The sequence below is a fragment of the Bombus vancouverensis genome, chromosome 8, assembly GCF_051014615.1.
Source record: "Bombus vancouverensis nearcticus chromosome 8, iyBomVanc1_principal, whole genome shotgun sequence".
In the NCBI taxonomy this organism is placed as follows: Eukaryota; Metazoa; Arthropoda; class Insecta; order Hymenoptera; family Apidae; genus Bombus; species Bombus vancouverensis.
In genome coordinates this window covers 15342372-15362787 of record NC_134918.1, presented here as the reverse complement: position 1 = coordinate 15362787, position 20416 = coordinate 15342372, and the positions used below count along the sequence as shown (strand labels likewise).

Sequence of the window (20416 nt, the reverse complement as noted above, 5' to 3'; positions counted from 1 at the left end):
ACTTTTTTATTACTTCAGCAAAGTAACAAGCTAAGTTTAATTTTGTGAATTTTAACTTTATCATTAAGCTTTAATATAACAAAGTTAATCAAATTACTTCCCTTGACGCTAATCTGACTGACAGCTATACATTTAAAATAGTAAAAAAAAAATCAAAATAAAATTGAGAAGTTAAGGAAACAGATAATATTAAAATAACAAATTAATAACGTAATTAACATTGTAACACTATTTAATATTTTATTTACATGTATCTATTAATATTTAATTTACATTTGCAACTGTCTAATTTATTATAAAAACTGTTATTTTTACTGTTTGATATTTCATTTATATTTGAAAATTATATATTATTATATTTACATGTGCTTGGAATTTTAGTGGGAACAAACGGTTACCAACAATGTTAATTTAGAACAAATGCTAATGATATCCATTCAAAAAAATAAATTAAACAATTGCAAACATTTGTCTTATCGCTTGTTATTCCTCTTTATTTATATAATGATATTTAATAAATCTAACGCTTTGAGTAAGTTGTGCACCTTCGTTCACAAAATGACAGGCAAAAAGAAGTAAGTTGCGTGGTTCAACCTTCAATGCAAAGCGCATAAACATTGCTGAATACAAGCATAAGGCTGAAAAAGATTAATATAATATCTTATAAACTTTAATGCGTCTTTGTAGTTTCGAAATGTTCAATAATACATGTATAGATATAATTCATAGATTTAATATATCGCAGTTTTGATATATTTTATTCTGATATTTTTAAATAATATGCAAATACTCTGAATTTATCTGAGTATTGTAAAAAGCACATATATATATACATATATTATTATATTTATATACATTCATAAATACATTAGAAATTCAATTTTTCTATAGAAATCCTACTTTATATAAAGAATAACTAATATATTATAGTAAAACTATGTTATAGCAAGTGCATAGAGGAAAATTATGAGTATTATATCTTGATATATAGAAATCTTACTCTTTTTGTATAAATACAACATAATTTTACCCATTTTCACATTTGCACTTGATAAATTTTAATAGATAACTAACATGTATGAGAAACAAATAAAATAGACGAACTAACCAAGTGTCATCTTTCCACTGATAAATTTCGGATCCCTTTGTATATCAGCGATTGCTGCAATAGGAATACCCCAATTAGCTATAGGTCCCCAAAAATGTGTACTAAAACAAAGGAATACATTGAAATTACTTAATCAATTTAACATTATCCTAAATTAAATATGAAGTAGCAGAATTTACACGTGCATACACTCATATGTATGTACATTCAAATTCCATATTATTTACCTCATTAAATAATCTCGAGTTTCTTTACTCGATAGCAATTTCTTTACACGATTCATCTTGTCACGTTCTTCTCTTTCTTTCTCCTGTCTTTTCTAGTAAATTGATTTTCTTTCAAACAAAACCAACCGAAGACGTTACATAGATTCGAGTAAAACAACTTCGAAAGAATAATGGATATCAGTATCAGTCTAGTTATATAAACGATTAGCATAATGGATTTGGACATTAACCGAAAACTATTTCATAAGAGCTTTGAGTCGATAAAATTTGACCGTATATGTACGTAATCTCAATGTTAAAGAAAATATCTTTCTTTGTTCAGAAACATTTTTTTATTTTTGCTTTAACCACTAAATAGTCAATAATATGATGCATAAAATATAACATAAACAATTTTATAACTGATTGACTTCTTTAGTTGTTGAAGATATACATATGTGATTTCCTTCATTTAAATACTTCATACTCAATAAAATTTCGTAATTCGACTTCGTAATTCCATGATACTGAAAATATTTTAATTTTACACGCGAATTAACAGGAATTGATCCATAATTAGGATGTGAGAAATAATTTCAAACAATTAAGCATTAAACGTATTTTTAATTTAGAATAATTATTCAAAAAATATATACAAAGTTTATAATATATTATACTACCTTACAAAACTAATTTGTTTCTCCTCTTTTCATGATATAATTACAAAGCAAAAAAGGATGATACAAAATGTACAACTATAATTCAGAAACGCTTGCCTATAATAAGCAAATTAACAGATCTATATATCATATTGTAATTGCAATAGATATAATTTATGAAACAAATCTGTAATGCGAAACCATAAACTTTCAATGATACTACAATTTGTTAGGTGAGTCAAGCTTGCTTTAGCATATAATTTAATATGAAACCAATGGGTATTATTTTATAGCTGGATAACATACAGAAGTAAAGTATTATATACATATATATTTCATAATATAAGAATATTTTTTGATACATAATAAGAGGTACTTGTCGCTCATTATATGTTTAAGTTTAACATGTTGACTGCTACATGTTCATAAAATACAAACACTTACTTTTACCTTTCATATACATGTTTCTATTGGTGCTTTGAAAAAATATTGCTACTACAATAATAATTTTTAAGAACTATCATTTGTGTTAGATACATAATGTTTCTGTATAAACAATTACATGTATAATAACAATTTTCATATTAAATTGCAATATTTACTTATAGTACACAGACCATCTTTACTTTACTTTACTTCTTTTCTGTGAATAGTTACTGGTATCATCGAATCATCAAATCAGGTAAACGTTAAAAAAAAAAACAATCTATGTTAAATTGGTGCGATGAGCATCGTGTTAAAGGAATAATTTTAATAAATATCGATTGTTGTGTATGAATAATAAAAGTAGGTTATCATTTCATTTCAACTATTCTATGATGCAATGTATAATGAATAGTGAATAGTATTCAGAAAAACATATGCAAATGTATTTTAACAATCGAGCAACGAATACCCACGACGAACACGACGTTTTTTCATATATCTATTTCGTATATCATTTCTTAATTGATCGTTTCTAGTTTATAATAAAAGATACGTTAATGCTTTGTTCTCAAATGTTCGTATTAATTGTAAGATCGCATTTGTTGAACTGTATGAAACTACATATAAATGTCACTGTTTCGCATGTATCTATTTCGTATAAACTAAAGATATAGATGTAAAAGTATGTATACAAAAAGTAAAATTAGCAATTGTTGACTGGGAACTAGGGTTACTTTTATGACAATAAGAGTAAATCCCTTTGGTATTCATTATTCGTTATTTGTGAAATGTGATGTAATACAATACTCGATTCTTTTCACCAACCAGCGACTTTATATTTGTATGTATGCATATCCCGTAAGCTTCATTGTTTTGTACCAATTTAAATAAATATGTATGAATTGATTTCATATTTTAATGTTTGCAAATAGCAAATTGTTGATTTAAATGCATCATACATAAGATTTCTAGGATTTTCCTCTTCATTTTCCTTTTTTTCATTCGATTCATCGATAATATTAATAGATTATTGAAATGGCTGTAAGAATCCCTAAAATGTACATACGAAAAGATATTTGAAATTACTTTTTTGACAATACACACTCAATTTACTTTTCGTATTTAAATATAATATAAAATAATATAGATTTATCAAAGAAATAAAAGACGAAATTAATTTCCTTTAATTTCTGATTGTCTGTTTTTATTTTTGTTTTTGTATTCTTTCGTATCAAATATGTTTCTTCCGTTATACATACGTATTACAATGTGTCATTGTTCGGGAACACGTATATAAACATTTATCACCTGCTGTTGTTAACATGGGATCATTTAAAAATGATCATAAAGTAGGCATAAAAAATAGATACTTTATCATATTTTTTTTATCAATCTTCTTCTCATCTTATATAAAAACTTACTTTTCCTTTGGTACATACAGCACACAATAAGCATACAAATTAGTAGTAATTATTTCGGCTAGTTTCCAAATTAATCTTAATATGGAACAAATAAAAAACAAAACAAAATTTTGTAAAACTTGAAGTTAATTTTCAGATACCAATCAGTATTGTTGCCATTATATCATATCATTTTAACATATTTTTATATCTATCGATTTTTATCAATCTATTATAACTTCAATTAACTATTGAGGAGGAAAGGAAACATTTTTCTGTTTTCTATCAATACATTATTAATATATTAACACATGCATAAAAAAAAGAAGAAGAAGAAAAGAAAGAGAAAAGAAAGTTATTTTTACTTTGTACATGATACATACATTCATACAGTAATGCAGTGTTCATTCTCTTCGTTTCTATGAATGAGTAGCGTCCTAATATGATAATATTAAATTTTTCTTTCTTAACGAATCAATCGAGTGTAATAACTATCGTTGCATGTTACTTTGGAAAAAATCAACTGGTTCGTTAACATGTATAGATATATACGAAGATATCTGTATTACACATTAGTAATAAACAGAAAACATGGTGACGATACTGAATAAATTGTTACTGCAATAGCGTGCTTCATTTAATGATTTTCTACCATTCTAGAGTATTGGAAAGTTATCAAAACAAACAATGGTATTTGCTTACATCTAAAAGTCCCATTTGTTTGTAACATCAGATACATAGGAAGAAAATGATCCATTTTAAAGATATCAGAATCAGAAAATTTCTTTAATACAACTATTACCGTTGAAAATTAAGGCTTTTCGCTTTTTAGAAAATTAATTATGGTATAGAAATTATTACGATGCATTTGTAATCTTAGTCAGCGTAACGATACTATTTACTGTCGTATTTTTGTTTAAATTACATTACTAACGATGTACTTTCGATGCAATCAAAGTTGTTTAGTTATTCACCGCTTATCATCGAATCTAAAATAGATTACCAAATCCAACGTAAGTTGCATACACCTCTAATTACTTCGGAAAAATATAAAAGATGTCCGGCATGTAAAATGTATACGGCATGATAATAAATCAATGAAAATTTCTTAAACTTAAAGGATATTTAATGAATAGAAGAAATAAGTGAGGAAATGAGAGAACAGAAGAGAGAGAGACAGAGAGAGAGAGAGAGAGAGAGAGGAGAGAGAAAGAAAGAGAGAAAGAAGAAATGGGAAGATAGGTTTGATCATTAACAGCCGCATAAAATATGCAATGAACACATTACATCCATTCAAAAATCTATACAGTAACAATTAATATTAATATATTTGTCACGTTATTAATCGTTCAATATAAAAAAAAGAAGTTAAATAAGGCCAATAGATTTAAAAGCCGCATTATTCTAATTATCTGCAATATCACAGTACTTGCTGAAACATACAAACACACGTTTCCGATAGGCACAGGAGCCAATACCAATGACAATGGCAAGCACAATATTTTTCTTTCTATAAACATACTATATACGAGTATATATTGTCCAACCATCGATCGTTTTCTTTTTTTTCCTTTCGATTCGTAATCATTACATAATTTGTAATTATCACGTTTAGAAATTGATATGCCTTATCAAAAATTAATTTCATATTCTTCTTAAAAATTCGTACATATTTTTTTTCTTTTTTCCTTTTTTTTACCACACTTTATAGGAAATTTTAAGAATGATCGCGTCACATTATAATAATAAAAGTCTATAGAAATGTATCGTGTAAAAACATGACGAATGCCCACAAATTTGAATTTTACAATTACATATAATTCCATTCTCTACAATACTGCATAATCCCAACAGTTATCAATTAAGAAAAGTCTGCCCTTTCAAAAATAGCGATTCATTCAACGACTCTGCGATTATAACACAAGGGTAAGAAAAAGAAGAATAAAAGAGAGAAAAAGAAAAAAACAAGTTAGAAAACAAACGAGTATGATATGTTATTGAAACTAAGGAACAAACGCGAGGGTTTCCGTTTTATGTATGACCATTGTTCTTTTTCTCCTTCCCATGTAAAACATAGCATGGTGTGCGCATATACACACTGTACTTATATGTATGTGCGCGCACGCGTGTATGCATGCTCACTTGTCCACTTCAACCCAAACACACACGTACACACACTTTCTCACTCGCATACCCTCTGTCATACACAGACGCGCGTGCGCGTGCGCATTCACGATTTAACAAAGAATTTTATGATTCGCATTATTCTAACTACTTGTCGATTCAGAAGAAACTTTTTCGGATAATATTTACAAACTCAGATTTTCCCAAAAGAAAAAAAAAGAAGAAGAGATATATGAAAGATTGCGTTATTGTCGACTTGGCGGATACAAAAAGTTCTAAAGCTACTGTCATACGTAAACTGGACCTTGATTGTCATTATCGTCCAAACTTATTCGACTAGGATACGCAGGACCACCACCATCGTCAAAGAAGCGTCTAAAGGTGAATTCAAAGAAACCATGAAATGGTTTGCCATTATCTAGTAATTCGTCGGATTTGTTAGAATCGGACGATTCCGAATTCCGTAATTTATCGGGATCCACTGGATCAAAATTACTTGTATCGGTAGGATATTGTATTCGAGGTATGTGAGGAGCTACTTGCCGACGCAGTCCTTTCTCAAAGTCAATGCTCGCAAAAAATGGATGATTCTTTACTTCATCTGCATTCTTACCTAGCCGCCGATCTGCACCAACGCATAATTTTAGTATCAAATCCATACCTTCAGCGGATAGATTTGCTTGCTTCGGGATATGCAGAGTAGTTTCCCAATTGATCACCTGCAATATATGATATATCTCAAAGCTGCATTCAACATGCTATACCTGATGACAAAAAAGCAAGCAAATAAGTATCACAACTACCTTGTATTGTGTCTCGGCTGGAGTATTAGCAAGAAACGGTGGAGAACCAACTAACATTTCATATAAAATTACACCGACACTCCACCAATCGCACAACTGAGTATACCCTGTCCTTTGTAGTACCTCTGGTGCGATATAATTCGGTGTTCCAACCAAAGAATGGGCTAAACATCTTTGATGTTCTCTGTGTCTTCTACGTTCCAATGGTTTTAACTGGATGCAACGACATTCGTTATTCCAATCGTCGGCAGGATCCATTGAATCTTGTTTGCCATGTCCTATTTCAACATGAATAACAACATTGATATAATTGTAACTATATATGTATACATAAAGACACAAAGACATATGCATATATTAGAATGTAAAAATAAATCAATTAATAGGGAGCATACCATTTTGTTGATAATATTTAGAGTTATGAGTCCAACGAAATCCTGTACATAAGCCAAAATCTGTTAATTTGATATGTCCATCTCGATCAATTAAAATATTGTCCGGTTTAATGTCTCTATGAATAAAACCCATTTTATGAACACTTTCTACCGCGCACGTTAGCTCAGCAATATAAAATCTTGCTAGAGGTTCCTTAAAAATGCCAAATTTGATCAGCAACGACATCAAGTCGCCACCAGGTATATAGTCCATTACAAAATATAAATTGTCCTTATCTTGAAAGGAATAATAGAGCTTCACAACCCATTCGTTATCAGCCTCTGCTAATATATCTCTTTCAGCTTTAACATGAGCAACTTGATTACGATTTAACACATCCGCTTTCCTTAGAGTCTTCATAGCATAAAATTGATTGGTATCGAGTTTCCTAACAAGCGTTACTTCGCCAAAAGCGCCAACTCCGATTGGTTTGATTTTCGTAAACATCGATTTATCCATTTTTGCCCGTTTCAATCTAATATAATTCGATTCCTTCTGTGACAACATTTTCCTCATTTGACATTGAGCTTCCGCGCTAAGACCTATTTTAGCCATTTCTGTTTCCAGCTGAAGCCGACGGTATAATCGTTGCTTGTGAGATTTTAATACATTTTCAACGTGTTGTTCCATGAAGAATTTAAACGCCTGCGGAGAATAATTACGAACTTTACAATCTCTGCGTTCCTCTTCTTTTTCTTTACTCATATGTTTGCGCTCCGGTATTGGAGACTGATGCTTGATTTTGTAAGACGAAGGCGATGAACCAGCACCTTTTGCTCCATTGCTGTCTGGTGAATGATTATTATTATTATTGTTGTTGTTATTATTGCTGTTGCCACCACTACTGCTATTACTGTTGTTGTTACTGGTGTTACCATTGTTACCAACGTTGTTATTAGTTCTCAAAGAAATGGAGGTGGATGTTACTGGAGGTAAAGGCGGCGCTTCTGCAGGATGTTGACATCCATCTGCCGGTGAATATTTTCTTTGTAACGGAGGATGTAATGCGACTGGAGAAGACCTTAGGGTCGTGTTATTATCTATCGTCGATATGCAGCTAGGATCGTCGGTGGTAGCTGTTCCATAGGGAGGTGGAGGTACTGGGTGATGCATGCCTCGTTGTGCTGCTAATGCTTGCATCGTTGTCGCGTAACTTGGCGGTTCTGTAGTAGGCACGCCTACCGAAACACCCAAGTTTATATTATTTGTCGATGTTGCACCAATTGTGCCACTGTTCAATGGTGGATACGCAGGTGGTGGTTGTTGTGACGATTGTTGCTGCTGTTGCTGCTGCGGCTGTTGCTGTTGCTGCTGCTGCTGTTGCTGCTGTGGTTGCTGTTGTTGCTTTTGTTGAATGGACGATGCGTACGATGGTGGAGGTGGAGGTGTGTTACTAGTAGTAGAAATCGGTTGTGGAGAAGTCGGTGCGATTGCAGTTTGTAATACAGGTTTTTGTACTTGTGTACTCTTAACAGATTGCATAATGATCGGTGGTTGTGTTTTCGCCTGTCGTGCACCCCAAGCTTGTAATGGAGTCGGTCTAGCCATCGATGCTTGTGTACTCGGAGATATAGCGGAAACGGTGATCGGACTTGGAGAACCGGCCGACGTTGGACCGGAATAGATACCAGAGGAAGGGCTTTTGCGGTAATCTTGCTGAGACTGCGTAGGGCTTTGCCTGTTTTGTATAGAGGCACTATAAGATGGTGGTTGTACTGGACCAGCCGACGAAGAAGACACTATGGGATACGGTGGTGGTGGTTCGACTTGAGTATTAGTACTGTTATTGCTTGTTTGATAAATACTGAGAGCTTGCATTTGTTGAGAAAGTTGTTGCTGTACTTGCGGACCATTCTGAACGATCATGGGCTGACGACAATTAGAATTATTATTTGAACTCGCTACCGGACTTGTACCTCTTTGTGGTAGATTGACCGATGTTGAGATTGGTCCAGTATTACCAGGTGTAGTAGGAGGTGGCCGCGTTGGAACAACCGGAGCAGGAGACATTCTCTTAAGCATTTGCTGCATATTAGTAGGTACGTTTGGCTGATTATATGGAGCGTGAGGCGGTGGCGGCGGCGGTGGTGTAGAACTGCATCTAGGAGGTGGAGGAGGAGGTGGTTCTCGTTCTACAAAATTGCTCGGCGAATATTGTCGACTCAATTGCGGATGTGGGCTAAGTTCTGTCAAACGTGGACTATCGGATCGTGAACTTCCTGCTCCACTATCCAATGCGGGACTACCACGTTGTAAACTCAACTCTCTTTCCAAACTAGGTTTCCTTATTAATTTGCTGTTAAGTTTACCGAGACCGTTCAAAGATTCTCCCTGTGCCTGCTTTAAGAATTCTATAGCTGCATCTAGACGCCAACCAGCTAACTTCAACGCGCGCATTGCAATTTCCTGTACACATATATGGTATAATATAAAATTTTGCTACACAATGTCAACCACCAGCTAGTTTTTAATACACTTGTTGCTATAAACAGTATTTTTCTAATGTTTATAACGATACACGTACCTCTGAATATCCCATTGCTAAAAGCTGAGCTAGTAATTGTCGTTGATCAGATTTATCAATGGTAGAACCTGAAGCTGCAGAGAGACCACTAAGTCCTGAAGCAGAACTAATGCCACTGGTCGTTGATAAAGTGGATATAGTACTAGCAGCGCTGGAGCCTACTTCGCCTGCTCCTCCGATATTCGCAAAAGGTAGCAAAGAATTGCGAATTTCAGCCAAAGCTTTTTGATGATATCCAGAGCCACGAGTGCTCGATTTGCTAACCGTGGGTGGATTCATAGTGGCCCATGCTAGGCCTTCTCAGACCTAGCTTTAATCCGGCTGTGACATATATATATATATATACATACATCTAAAACATAATACCGAGTTATTTTCTTACAATGTTGTAACATTGCTATAACATTTTGCTATCGTATTTATTGTACGATATCATTCTGAATGATTACATATTCCTTCCAAAAATATCAATTCCATCCAAAAATACTTGAAATTCTGAACACATAAATTGTTAACAACTATTTCATACTTGCAATGCTATCTAATCAAATCCATAGTTGATAGGTCACTTGTAATACATATAATATAAATTCCTTTATACCACATAATGCTTGTAAAACTAGTTAAATGCAAATATATTTTAATATAGAGCTTTTGTGTTGTCATTAGAGTGCTATTACTATGTGTTACACAAAATACAAACAACAAATTGTGATTTGAAAAATACAATGTCCATTATTAAGTACACTTCTATTGAAATATTTCCAATTATATACACGATAAAATAATGTTAATAATAATAATCTGATAAATGTTAAAAGAATATGTTACAAGTTATAATAGATTTTAAATGCTTTCGGAATCACTTTACTCATTTTGTTCAGCATTCGTATGTAATATATTTTATTTGAAAATTTTGTTTCGGTCATTGAATGCAAACAGCTTCATGTGTAATGTTACAAACGACTTTTCATATCTTGGTAAGTACATAATGTTGAGATCCATCAAAAATCTAACCTATTCATTAGATGCGTGACGGATCACTCCAGAAAGTCCTCTGTACGTAAAATGGGCTACGGTAGCACACACTTTCTTCAGAAGACAGAAGGCATTGGCTACGAAATTTCTTGAAATAAGTTTAACTGAAACAGCAATCAGGAGAGAACGACTTCAGAGCATATTCTATTCTCACGTTTCCACAGAATCCATGTGACGAGGTTAACGTGCACATAGAACTTTTAATTCACTATTTTCCCTTAAAACTAATTCTGTGCTATTCCAATTTACAATCGTAATTACTTCAGCAACAACAAAGAAAGGTACAGCCGTAAATTACTAAAGTAACTGGCAGCCATTTTGAAGTGCCACATTCCTACACCGACTTGACACTCTTTTTCGTAATTTACGATATGCACTAAGTTCGTGCGCGAAAAAACAAATAGCTCTTTCTAATTAATACGTAATACGGTTAACGTTTATTACTTCTCCAAGAAAATGGCAGATGATTTTGGGAAAGTAATACTTTAAATACATCGATTATGCAAAATTTATTTAGCCTTTTACAACTATGTATCTCTTTCTCCTATAAATAAAAATGTCAATACATTATATTATTGCTTCTTTTCTCTAACTTAAGAATTATTTTCTATATTTTTAATCAACGTTTAAATCTATTTAAGGTCAGGGAAAAGAGAGAAAGAGAGGGTGGGAGGGCGAGGAAGAGAGTTAAAGTGCTGCTCTTAAAAAATCTTCACTTCTTTTCTTAAATATTCACCATACCCTTATTACTTTCGCAGTTTTAATAATTAGTTATGTGTGATATTCAAATGATAACAAAATCTGTGCAAACATATTATTATCATTTTTAATTTTATTTAAATATAATTATAACAATAATAATGTAATTATATCATTCTTGTTAAGTCCAGCGTCTATATACCTTAATTATTTGAACAGATGAATAGAAAATATCGAATTGACAAAATTAATTTGATTAATCTGATCATTTCTTTGTTATCATAATGCACAATGGTGCGCGCGCGCATACACTTGTGTTTGTATGTAAATGTTAAAATCAGTATGTATTGAAATTGAAAAGTATGAAATAAAATTGAATCTGAATGGCAAGGGGAGAATAAAATTAATATAAATTACTGTCGTATTTAAAATTCATTATAACATAATTTTTTTAATTATTCATGTTTTCATAGATATTATCATTAAACCTTTTAAAGCAATAATATATAAGACATTTACATTGTAACTTGTTATTATTACAACTCACCACACAAATATAACATATATGTTATATAAAGTCAGATTAGAGTTGCATGAAATATTTTTTATCATTTTTACTTCGTATTTATTGCCTATTCCTCTTCTTATGATCTTTATGATCGTTATTGTTATGTTATTGTTCATTGTTATGTTGATATTCATAGAACAAACATCACATAAAACTTAAATTTTTTAGTGTTACGTTAATTTTCTGATACTTGTTAAACAACAAAAATATGGAACATCGGATTGCATTTAACAACGATCATAATTTACAATAAAATTTAATCAATAATATTAACATTGAATTATTTACAGTTTCTGCGCTATGTGTGTACGCGCGTATGTGTAATGTTTTTTTCACTTACTTGGCTATTGGCCGCATTTTGACTATTTTTCATTGAATTAAGTCAAATTATAGTTGAATTATAATAAAATACTTACAATTTTAATGTAACACACAAATGGGCCCACCTTTAGCAATGTTACTTTGTATTATGAAATAAAAGTGACATTATTCTAATTTATATTATATTTCATTTTCGTAATATATTACTAATATTGTTACTTTACTAATATTATTAATGGATGTGGTATGCATTAATCGTCACACTTAATTAAATGTAAAAAGTTATGACATCGGTTTTATTACATATTCTCATATAATTATAAGGGAATCAATATTGTTATAATAGAAAACGTTATACATTTATAATTATATAAATGAAACAAATAACAATTAATTACATATGTATGCAAACCATAGACAATGATGTATACACGTACAACATTTTATAGTTTAGTTTTATGCTTAGACTTCGTTTAGCTTAAACTCCGTTAAGTTTATACAGAGATTAATTCTCAGCTCAGATAGTCAACGTGGGATGCGTGCTTTTAATTTTAATTAATCATTTGATAGATATATCTTAGTAAATTGTAAGCACCCGTCATAGGACGCCGTGAAATATCATGAGGACATCGTGGGATGTATATTTAGATTTAATTAATTTAGCGATATATATATAAAGCAGTTCTGAACTTTTCACTTTAAGTCAAACAATGTATCTTCGTAAAAAAGGCACGCACAATATACTTATATATATATATATATATATATATAATGTATATATAACTGTGCCTATATATAACTGTATATAATATAAATATATATATACTAACTGATATATATATATATTGTGCGTAATTGTGTGTAAGTATATATATATATAAGTATATTTTTTTACGAAGATACGTTGTTTGACTTAAAGCGAAAAGTTCAAAACTGCTTTATCTAATATCAAATATTAAATTATGTATGAAATAGAACAGTCGATTTAACAAAATGTTCATAGTTTCAGTTTTTAAAAATTTCCCTCAAATTTAAAATCTTTGATACAAAAAGGTTGCCAATAGGGTTGCGATCTAATGTACCTAATGTACCTCAGATTAGTATCTAATATCTATCTTTAGTATCTACAGGTATCTATCTTTAGTTCAGCTTTACTTTTAAGTAGGTTTCAGTTGTAAGATCTAGATTAAGTTAATTTTAAACCTCATTATTGTATAACAAGGGATAACGAGGAAGTTATTATTTATTTTAGTTTTAAATCTTAGTCTTAAGTCTTACTTTTAAATCGGGTCACAATGTTAATTTTAAGCCTTAGTTTGGACAGATCGATGTACTTGATTGATATATATTTATCCGCAGAAGCAAGCTTTTGGTGATCTTTTTGTTCCTTTCGTTGATCTTTTACTCTTTTCACTGGCCGTAATCTATCTGTTTGGGTTATCGATAAATTGTATTGCGAGTTTCTGAATCAGACTATCTATACTTGATAATATACATATAATTAATAACTTATTTGAGAATATAAAAATGAAAATAGAAAAGATTAAAAAATTTACATTTTTATGTTTCATGCGTATGAGACTACAATTTTATTTGAAACTAATTAAACGAATCGTCTAACTATGTGTAATGTACATGTGTAATATACGTAATGTGTGTACAGTATTTTATTATTTTGATAATATGTCATGCTTTCTCAAATATTGTAAAAGTATAAAATTCTATACTTCGTTGTAGATTATGGGATATCGTGTTCTGCATATATTTTATTTAGAATTTCATACATGGTTCTAGTTTTAATTCTAACTAGTATTATACTGTATCGGTAACATCGCATGTGACGTGAAAATGGTAACGGGGTCAAGTGACCTCCAAGACGTGGATCGCGAATACTTTTTTACAAAAAGTATTGTTCATTATGCCAGTGAGGTAATAAAAATAGTTCAATTTGACAACATTTTGTTAAAACAAATATACAGATTATATTTCATGAGTCAACAAATGAATTGCGATACATTATTAACAATTTTTGTAAGCAAACTGATGTGGTTTAAATTGTGGTGATCTATACCTAGTAAGCGTTTATCTTTAGAATTTATATTCATTTCGTAAAATAATTGGTAGATGCTTTATGTACAAAATTATCGCATACAATAGTTACATTAAAGAACAAGTCCTTGATACGATAGACCATCCGTTTCTGGAGATTCCATTCTATTCCTTAAATGTTCTAATGTATTAGCTAAATGTTTTTGAATTTGTTCTGTTTCTTCACTAACTTCTAGGTTGGGGAGTTCTTCTTTAATCTTTGCGATCACTTGATTTACAATATCAACAGTGAACTGAAAATAAATAGCTATTAAGATATATACATTAATAAAAGCTCTCAAGAACATCAGTAATTCTTACCGTAGTATTGTCTTTCTCATAGAAATAAATGTAATGATTTAATAGTTCTACATACAATTGTACTTGAACTGAAGTATCCATGCACTGATTTGCAATTTTGATACCTTTTCTTAAACATTCTAATACCCTAGATTTATTTTGCATCTAAAATAATTGCGCAATTATATTTATTTGATTATATTTTTTAATAATACTATTAAATGCTACACATGTATAATCATATTTACATATTACTAAGAATATATATATAACACTCACCTCTTTTCCACCAGTTGCTAATGATTTTCCAGACCAGAATATATGAGAGCAAATAGCAATTCCTCTACATTGATCTGGTTTTCTTAATAATTTGCTAGCATATAAAACACATTGATTGCGTATTGGTTCTGCATTTTCTTCACAAAAACAACTCATTTGCTCAAATGTAGCAATGATCAATGTAATAGCTGCTAACTGCGCCTTAGAATCACTTATTTCATCTTCATATATTGAAAATGCTTGACTCATAAATTCATAAGCAACCATCTCAAAATTATCAAAACGAATTTCTCCTATTGCTATTGCACCCTGAAGAAATAATCTCAATGGCAGTTCGGCCAGTTCTGCCTTCATTAAAGCTGTAATAGTTGCATGACAGAATTGAAAGATTTTTTGACATTTTTTCTGCCACATTTCATCCTACAAAAACAGAAAATTAAGTTAATCATCTAATCTAAACGTTACAGCAAGTAAGTTAGTAATTTATTAACTTGATCCTTTAATCCCTTATATGTGAAAGCAAGTTGGTAAGCTTGAAATACAATTGGTGGTAGAGTATATTTTATTCTCTTATTTCCACCAGCACTAAAATGTTTTCTGGCTGCACTTAATATCATATATTGTTGATCAGCTGTCTCAGACTTAAAATGATGTATTAATCTACCAAGAAGACCCTGTTCTTCTGCAAAGTCTTCAGGATCTTCTTCTATATTGGGTTGATCTGGTTGGTCTTGTACCAATGGAGATACCATAGAAAGAACTGCATCTACTTGTTCTTGAGTTGGTATTAAAGTCTCATTTTCTAAAATGTTTGTTATTATATAAATAGCTAATAACTTTCTGCCTTCGTAGTCAAAGTAATCTAGTAATGGAGCAAAATGCTCAAGCTTCAAAACAGTTAAGATGTTTTTATAGTTATCTATTGGAATTTTCATTAGTCTCACTAATTCTCTTGATACAGCACTATTATACTCAAGCCTGAAAATTTATTAAATTCGTTACATAATTACGTTTAAAAACTTAATTCTATTGTATTATACATACTTATCTACATTCTGCTTTTGGAATATTTGAACAGTTGTTAACAAAACTTTATCCACATAGTTTACTCTATCAGGATAACACTTATGTGCTAAATTAATGAGGGCTACTTGAAGAGAAACTATGTCCTCTGGGGGCATATCTTGTCTAGTCTGCAAATGATAACTAATTTTAACAATAAAAAAGATTATTAATTCAGTAATTATTACTAAAAATAATTCTCAGACTTAAACTAAGTGAGTAAGGATAACTTATATATTGGTAAGTGATCACATTAATATCAAATCTATGTAGTACTTCATCATCACAGAAATTATAAATTCAGCAAAATTTAGTTAATACTATATATCCTTCTATTTCACAAATTATATTTACCTGTATAATTATAGCTATCTGATCACTGAAAACATCAAAAAGTTTTACATCCTGTGGAATTCCTGGCACTTGATTAGGACTTCCTGGTCCTCCCACACCATCTGATCTTTGACTAAATGCTGCAAGACGGTCTATTAACGAAATAATTATATTTTTTACATTTACACCATTCTGCAACTCAGCACAAGATTTTAAAAATGCATTTAAAGTTTGTAGATGAAATTCATCAGGAAAAACCTAAATAAAAATATGGATATATTATTAATTATACTACACTGTTACTTCAAACATTTTTCGTTATTTTAATTACTTGTATTATGCACTCCATAAGATATTCTTGAGCAATTGCATCTCTGCAACTGACTACTTGTTCTAGAATGCCTGGTAAAACACGCTAAAAACCATTATTATTAGCCAATAACAAACGCTTTTTAATACTTCAACAAATTAAATGTATTTAAGATCAACCTTTTTGTATTTCTCTAAAGTAACTGACTCCAACTGGCTAAGTCGTACAAGATTAGTTCCCACTAATATTCTAAGTTCTTCTCTTTCTCTTTCCCTTCTTTCTCTATCTCTAGTATGACCTTGATGTTGCATGCGTACCCATAATTTATTCATTTCAGCAAAATTCATCAAGACAAAGTCTATACTGTCACGGACCTAAGAAAGAATAATTATTTGCTTTTGCATAATTGCATAATTTGTATAATTTGCTCTTATACATACACTTCCATCTTCATCATCTTCTTCAGCAACATCTGGTAAAATGTTACGAGTGCACTGTAGTAGGTAATTCCTTAAAAAGAGACCCCTTAAAGGATGCTGAACTCCTCTACACATTTCTACCAAATCTCTTAATAAGTCTCTTTTTAATCCAGGTGTTGTTTTGATATATACTAATCCAACAGTGATAAGTAGATACCTATAAGAATATATATATTATCAGGATATCATGATTAATAGCAAACTTAATGTGCATAATGTATACTGGCGTGATACTTCTATAATAAACTTACAGTCTGGGTACAATATTTCCAACATATTGCACTAATTCATATAAATCTGTAACTTTTCTCCCTTTCTGAAATTCATCTAACAAATAAAGTTCTAAATGTCTTAGTTCATCAGTAATAGCCATGTCTAACATTAAATGTAAAGAAAAATATATTGTTGTTATCTTATTATTAAAAGTAATTAGTTATTTAAAATTAATAAGGATACATAATTCATAGTAACTTTTTGGACTTAAAAGAGATGTTCGAAGTTCTCCTAACATTGTAGCTGCATGTTTTAATGCATCCATCAATTTGGATTTGTCCAAACAGTGTTTCATTTGAAAAGCTTGTACTTTAACCACACCAATTGCATCTTCAAGTAGTTTTTCTTGCTCTTCTACTCCCGTTATAGCAGGTGTCATTGGCTGCGAGAAAAATAAAGATACCTACCAGGAACACCAGGTAGTACCATGCTAGGTAAGCCACTCAATGCAAGCATGCACCATTTTATGCTTCTATGATAGAAAAGAAGCAAGGAGGAACTAATCTACTATATTATAACTATAAAACTAACCCATTAATATTTATAAAACGAAAGAATTACATAAATTATGCAACAAGCAAATAATCCTCTTAATTTAGAATGCATTTATAATAAAAATGTACTATAATTAAAATATTCTTGATGCAGGTTTCAAGTTTTATTATTTTTGATACAATGTTTGATTAAAGTTAGAGGTTATAATTTTAGCAAAATATTATTAAATAAAAGAAAATGTATTATTAAAATGACTTTTATATCGCACTTAATAAAAGATTAAAAAATGTCAGACGGACCTTAAACATTCACTGAAATGTTCAATATAAACAACGAAATTTTGACGACAGTTAACCTTCATGACACTAAAATAATTTTGCTAAGGATAATTTCTTATATTTTCGTTCGAATTCGATTGGCATATAATGGACTGTTTCCATAAGCAAGGATTTAACATGCTTTTTAAGTTTAAATTTATGCTTACCATTTTCTTTTTCTTAAAAAAAACTCTACACTTATTTCCCGCACTTGAAACACCCACCGCTGAAAGTGACACGCTCCATATGAACTGTATGTATATACTAGTATATGTAATTATCATGGACATAGAAATATATATTCCTACAGATATGTACTTTGCAGTAATTACAAATATGTACTTCGAATTAGATGTACTGATATACAAAGACTAATATTTGTATATATTATACATATATATATATATATATATATAATATTTGTTGTTATAACAGATAAAATTATTTCTATTTATATTAAACTATAAAAAAGGTTTCTCTTAATAATTCATGATATTTAATCATAAATATTGATTTTATAATTTTCCTCTACTAAATTGAATATTTATCAAGATTTTAATTATTTTATTTAGTAGATAATGTGCTTATGATATCATTGATTGAAGGAGTAAATAAATGTTCATATTTTTATAGATTTTATACTTTTTTATTTATAAATATTGCATGTAAATTATTGTACATGTACAAGATTACATCTGAGAGTATTCATCATATACGAGATTATCCAAGGGGAGCCTATCTGTAGCAACCTGCTCCTATTGAATAAACAATCTTTTTATGAATCAGAACTTTTAATATGAACTGATCATAAGCTGTGAAATATCAATTAACCTTCAATGATTTCATATAAATATCCAGTTCATCCTCAGTCTCAGTTTCATTTGTATCTTCAATTGGACCTATAGTTTCAGGTGATTCTGAATCAAAATATTTATCTTCTTCATCTTGTGTTCTTATATCTATGTTGTCATATGCTTCATTGTCATCAACAGTACTGGAAAGATATAAAAAATATATTTATAATGTACAAACAATAAACTAAAATCCCATTATGAAATTAAATATTATACTTATAAATACCTGTAATCAAAATCTAAATCTTTCCCATCCAAAAAGCTTTGGTACATATTTGTCACAAATTCTTGTTTTAATACTTGCTTTTCAGATTTTGAAATGCAATGTGGCTTTTTTACTGCTTCATTTTTATGTTCTATTTCATTCTCTAAGCTGGATGTTTTACCCCAATATGTAGTTTTTTCTTCATTATCCTTTGAATCATATATATCCTCTTGTTCTTCATCTGTATCATTTTCCTCTATTACATTTTGTTCTTCTTCCTCTTGTAATTTTTGTTTCATTTTTAAATTATCCCGTTCAATATTTTCCATTAATAAATTCACAAAAGTAATATTTTTAGTATCTATATTATCCCTAAGTTTCTTTTGCTCCTCAGTCATATATTGTCCAATTAAATGTTCGTATAACAATGGATTTCTTTTCATCATTTCAGTTTCACTAAAGTATTCCCCTTTTTCTATTAATGTTTTTAAGGCCTGGTATCTTCTATTTCTAACATCTGTTTGTCTTTTTGAGTTGTTGAAATATCTTTGTAATCTATTACAATGATAAGCGACTTCATAATCTTCATCTTTACAGTTTTCGAAAAACTTTAAGTGTTCTTTTTTCATATAATGACCAAATTTGGACAAGAATAAACAGTAACTTTTTTTAAGAATATTACGTGCAATTATTAGCTTTTCTTTAAAAGTTAAATCTGGATCATCTTTTTGTTGACTCTTAAAAATTGCCTTACTTTTTGCTATATGATGCAACAGTTCCTCTTTTAAATTTTTATCCACTTCATTTAAAGAAGTTTGTTGAGAATCATTTTCGTTATTTTTGTAATCTACAGTCATATCCGGGGCATTATTTTGTGTATCTTCTTGCTTATTCATGTTTAATCACACTGTTTTATTTGATAACCACAATTTTAACATAATTCAATCAGTACGATTAATTTATTGATTTATATTATATCTCATATATTGTAATTCTACATTTACTGGCGACGTAAATCATTTTTAAAATAATGCTTTTGTTTTTATTTTTAATTTAATGTATGTTTTTTATACAATCCATATCATATACGTCATCGACACTGGCTGTCAT

General features: G+C 30.2%; 3 protein-coding genes across 6 annotated transcripts; all 3 read right to left on the bottom strand.

Annotated features, from left to right (window-relative positions):
- Nucleotides 1–214: 214 nt before the first annotated feature.
- Nucleotides 215–1546, bottom strand: Mpc1 (mitochondrial pyruvate carrier). The gene is made up of 3 exons (XM_033336109.2): nt 1336–1546; nt 1109–1209; nt 215–638 (listed from the first exon to the last, which is right to left on the bottom strand). Exons 1-3 carry the CDS (start codon nt 1389–1391, stop codon nt 484–486), a joined length of 312 nt encoding a protein of 103 aa, XP_033192000.1. The 5' UTR covers nt 1392–1546; the 3' UTR covers nt 215–483.
- Nucleotides 1547–4138: 2592 nt separating this feature from the next.
- On the bottom strand, nt 4139–11094 carry wts (serine/threonine-protein kinase warts). Of its 2 annotated transcripts, none has more exons than XM_033336081.2 (5): nt 10703–11094; nt 9686–10037; nt 7122–9567; nt 6727–7004; nt 4139–6642 (listed from the first exon to the last, which is right to left on the bottom strand). In XM_033336081.2, exons 2-5 carry the CDS (start codon nt 9962–9964, stop codon nt 6211–6213), a joined length of 3435 nt encoding a protein of 1144 aa, XP_033191972.1. In that variant the 5' UTR covers nt 9965–10037; nt 10703–11094; the 3' UTR covers nt 4139–6210. The 2 variants fall into 2 exon arrangements, with proteins under 2 accessions (XP_033191972.1, XP_033191978.1); XM_033336087.2 differs by having other exon boundaries at nt 9686–10006.
- Nucleotides 11095–14268: 3174 nt separating this feature from the next.
- Nucleotides 14269–20386, bottom strand: LOC117158603 (Vacuolar protein sorting 35). Of its 3 annotated transcripts, XM_033337899.2 has the most exons (13): nt 19328–20386; nt 19079–19241; nt 17619–17817; nt 17414–17537; nt 17124–17319; nt 16863–17057; nt 16705–16788; nt 16395–16631; nt 16023–16171; nt 15470–15956; nt 14979–15398; nt 14721–14864; nt 14269–14653 (listed from the first exon to the last, which is right to left on the bottom strand). In XM_033337899.2, the coding sequence occupies exons 1-13, from the start codon at nt 20200–20202 to the stop codon at nt 14474–14476; spliced, it is 3453 nt and encodes a 1150-aa protein (XP_033193790.1). In that variant the 5' UTR covers nt 20203–20386; the 3' UTR covers nt 14269–14473. The 3 variants fall into 3 exon arrangements, with proteins under 3 accessions (XP_033193790.1, XP_033193705.1, XP_033193618.1); XM_033337814.2 differs by lacking the exons at nt 19079–19241; nt 19328–20386 and adding an exon at nt 18415–18556; XM_033337727.2 differs by lacking the exons at nt 19079–19241; nt 19328–20386 and adding an exon at nt 18415–18546 and having other exon boundaries at nt 17619–17838.
- Nucleotides 20387–20416: the final 30 nt, after the last annotated feature.

Bases quoted from the DNA above. Each gene is read 5' to 3' on its own strand.
- Mpc1 (XM_033336109.2), bottom strand. From the start codon at position 1,391: ATGAATCGTGTAAAGAAATTGCTATCGAGTAAAGAAACTCGAGATTAT. The intron at 1,210-1,335 runs GTAAATAATATG...CCTTTGTTTTAG, and splicing joins ACTCGAGATTATTTAATGAG to TACACATTTTTGGGGACCTA. The intron at 639-1,108 runs GTTAGTTCGTCT...AATCTTTTTCAG, and splicing joins CAGTGGAAAGATGACACTTG to CCTTATGCTTGTATTCAGCA.
- wts (XM_033336081.2), bottom strand. From the start codon at position 9,964: ATGAATCCACCCACGGTTAGCAAATCGAGCACTCGTGGCTCTGGATAT. The intron at 7,005-7,121 runs GTATGCTCCCTA...ATGTTGAAATAG, and splicing joins TAAATATTATCAACAAAATG to GACATGGCAAACAAGATTCA. The intron at 6,643-6,726 runs GTAGTTGTGATA...CATATATTGCAG, and splicing joins CAGCCGAGACACAATACAAG to GTGATCAATTGGGAAACTAC.
- LOC117158603 (XM_033337899.2), bottom strand. From the start codon at position 20,202: ATGAATAAGCAAGAAGATACACAAAATAATGCCCCGGATATGACTGTA. The intron at 17,538-17,618 runs GTATCCTTATTA...ATTTAATGTTAG, and splicing joins AAAAAGTTACTATGAATTAT to ACATGGCTATTACTGATGAA. The intron at 16,172-16,394 runs GTAAATATAATT...TATCATTTGCAG, and splicing joins AGATAGCTATAATTATACAG to ACTAGACAAGATATGCCCCC.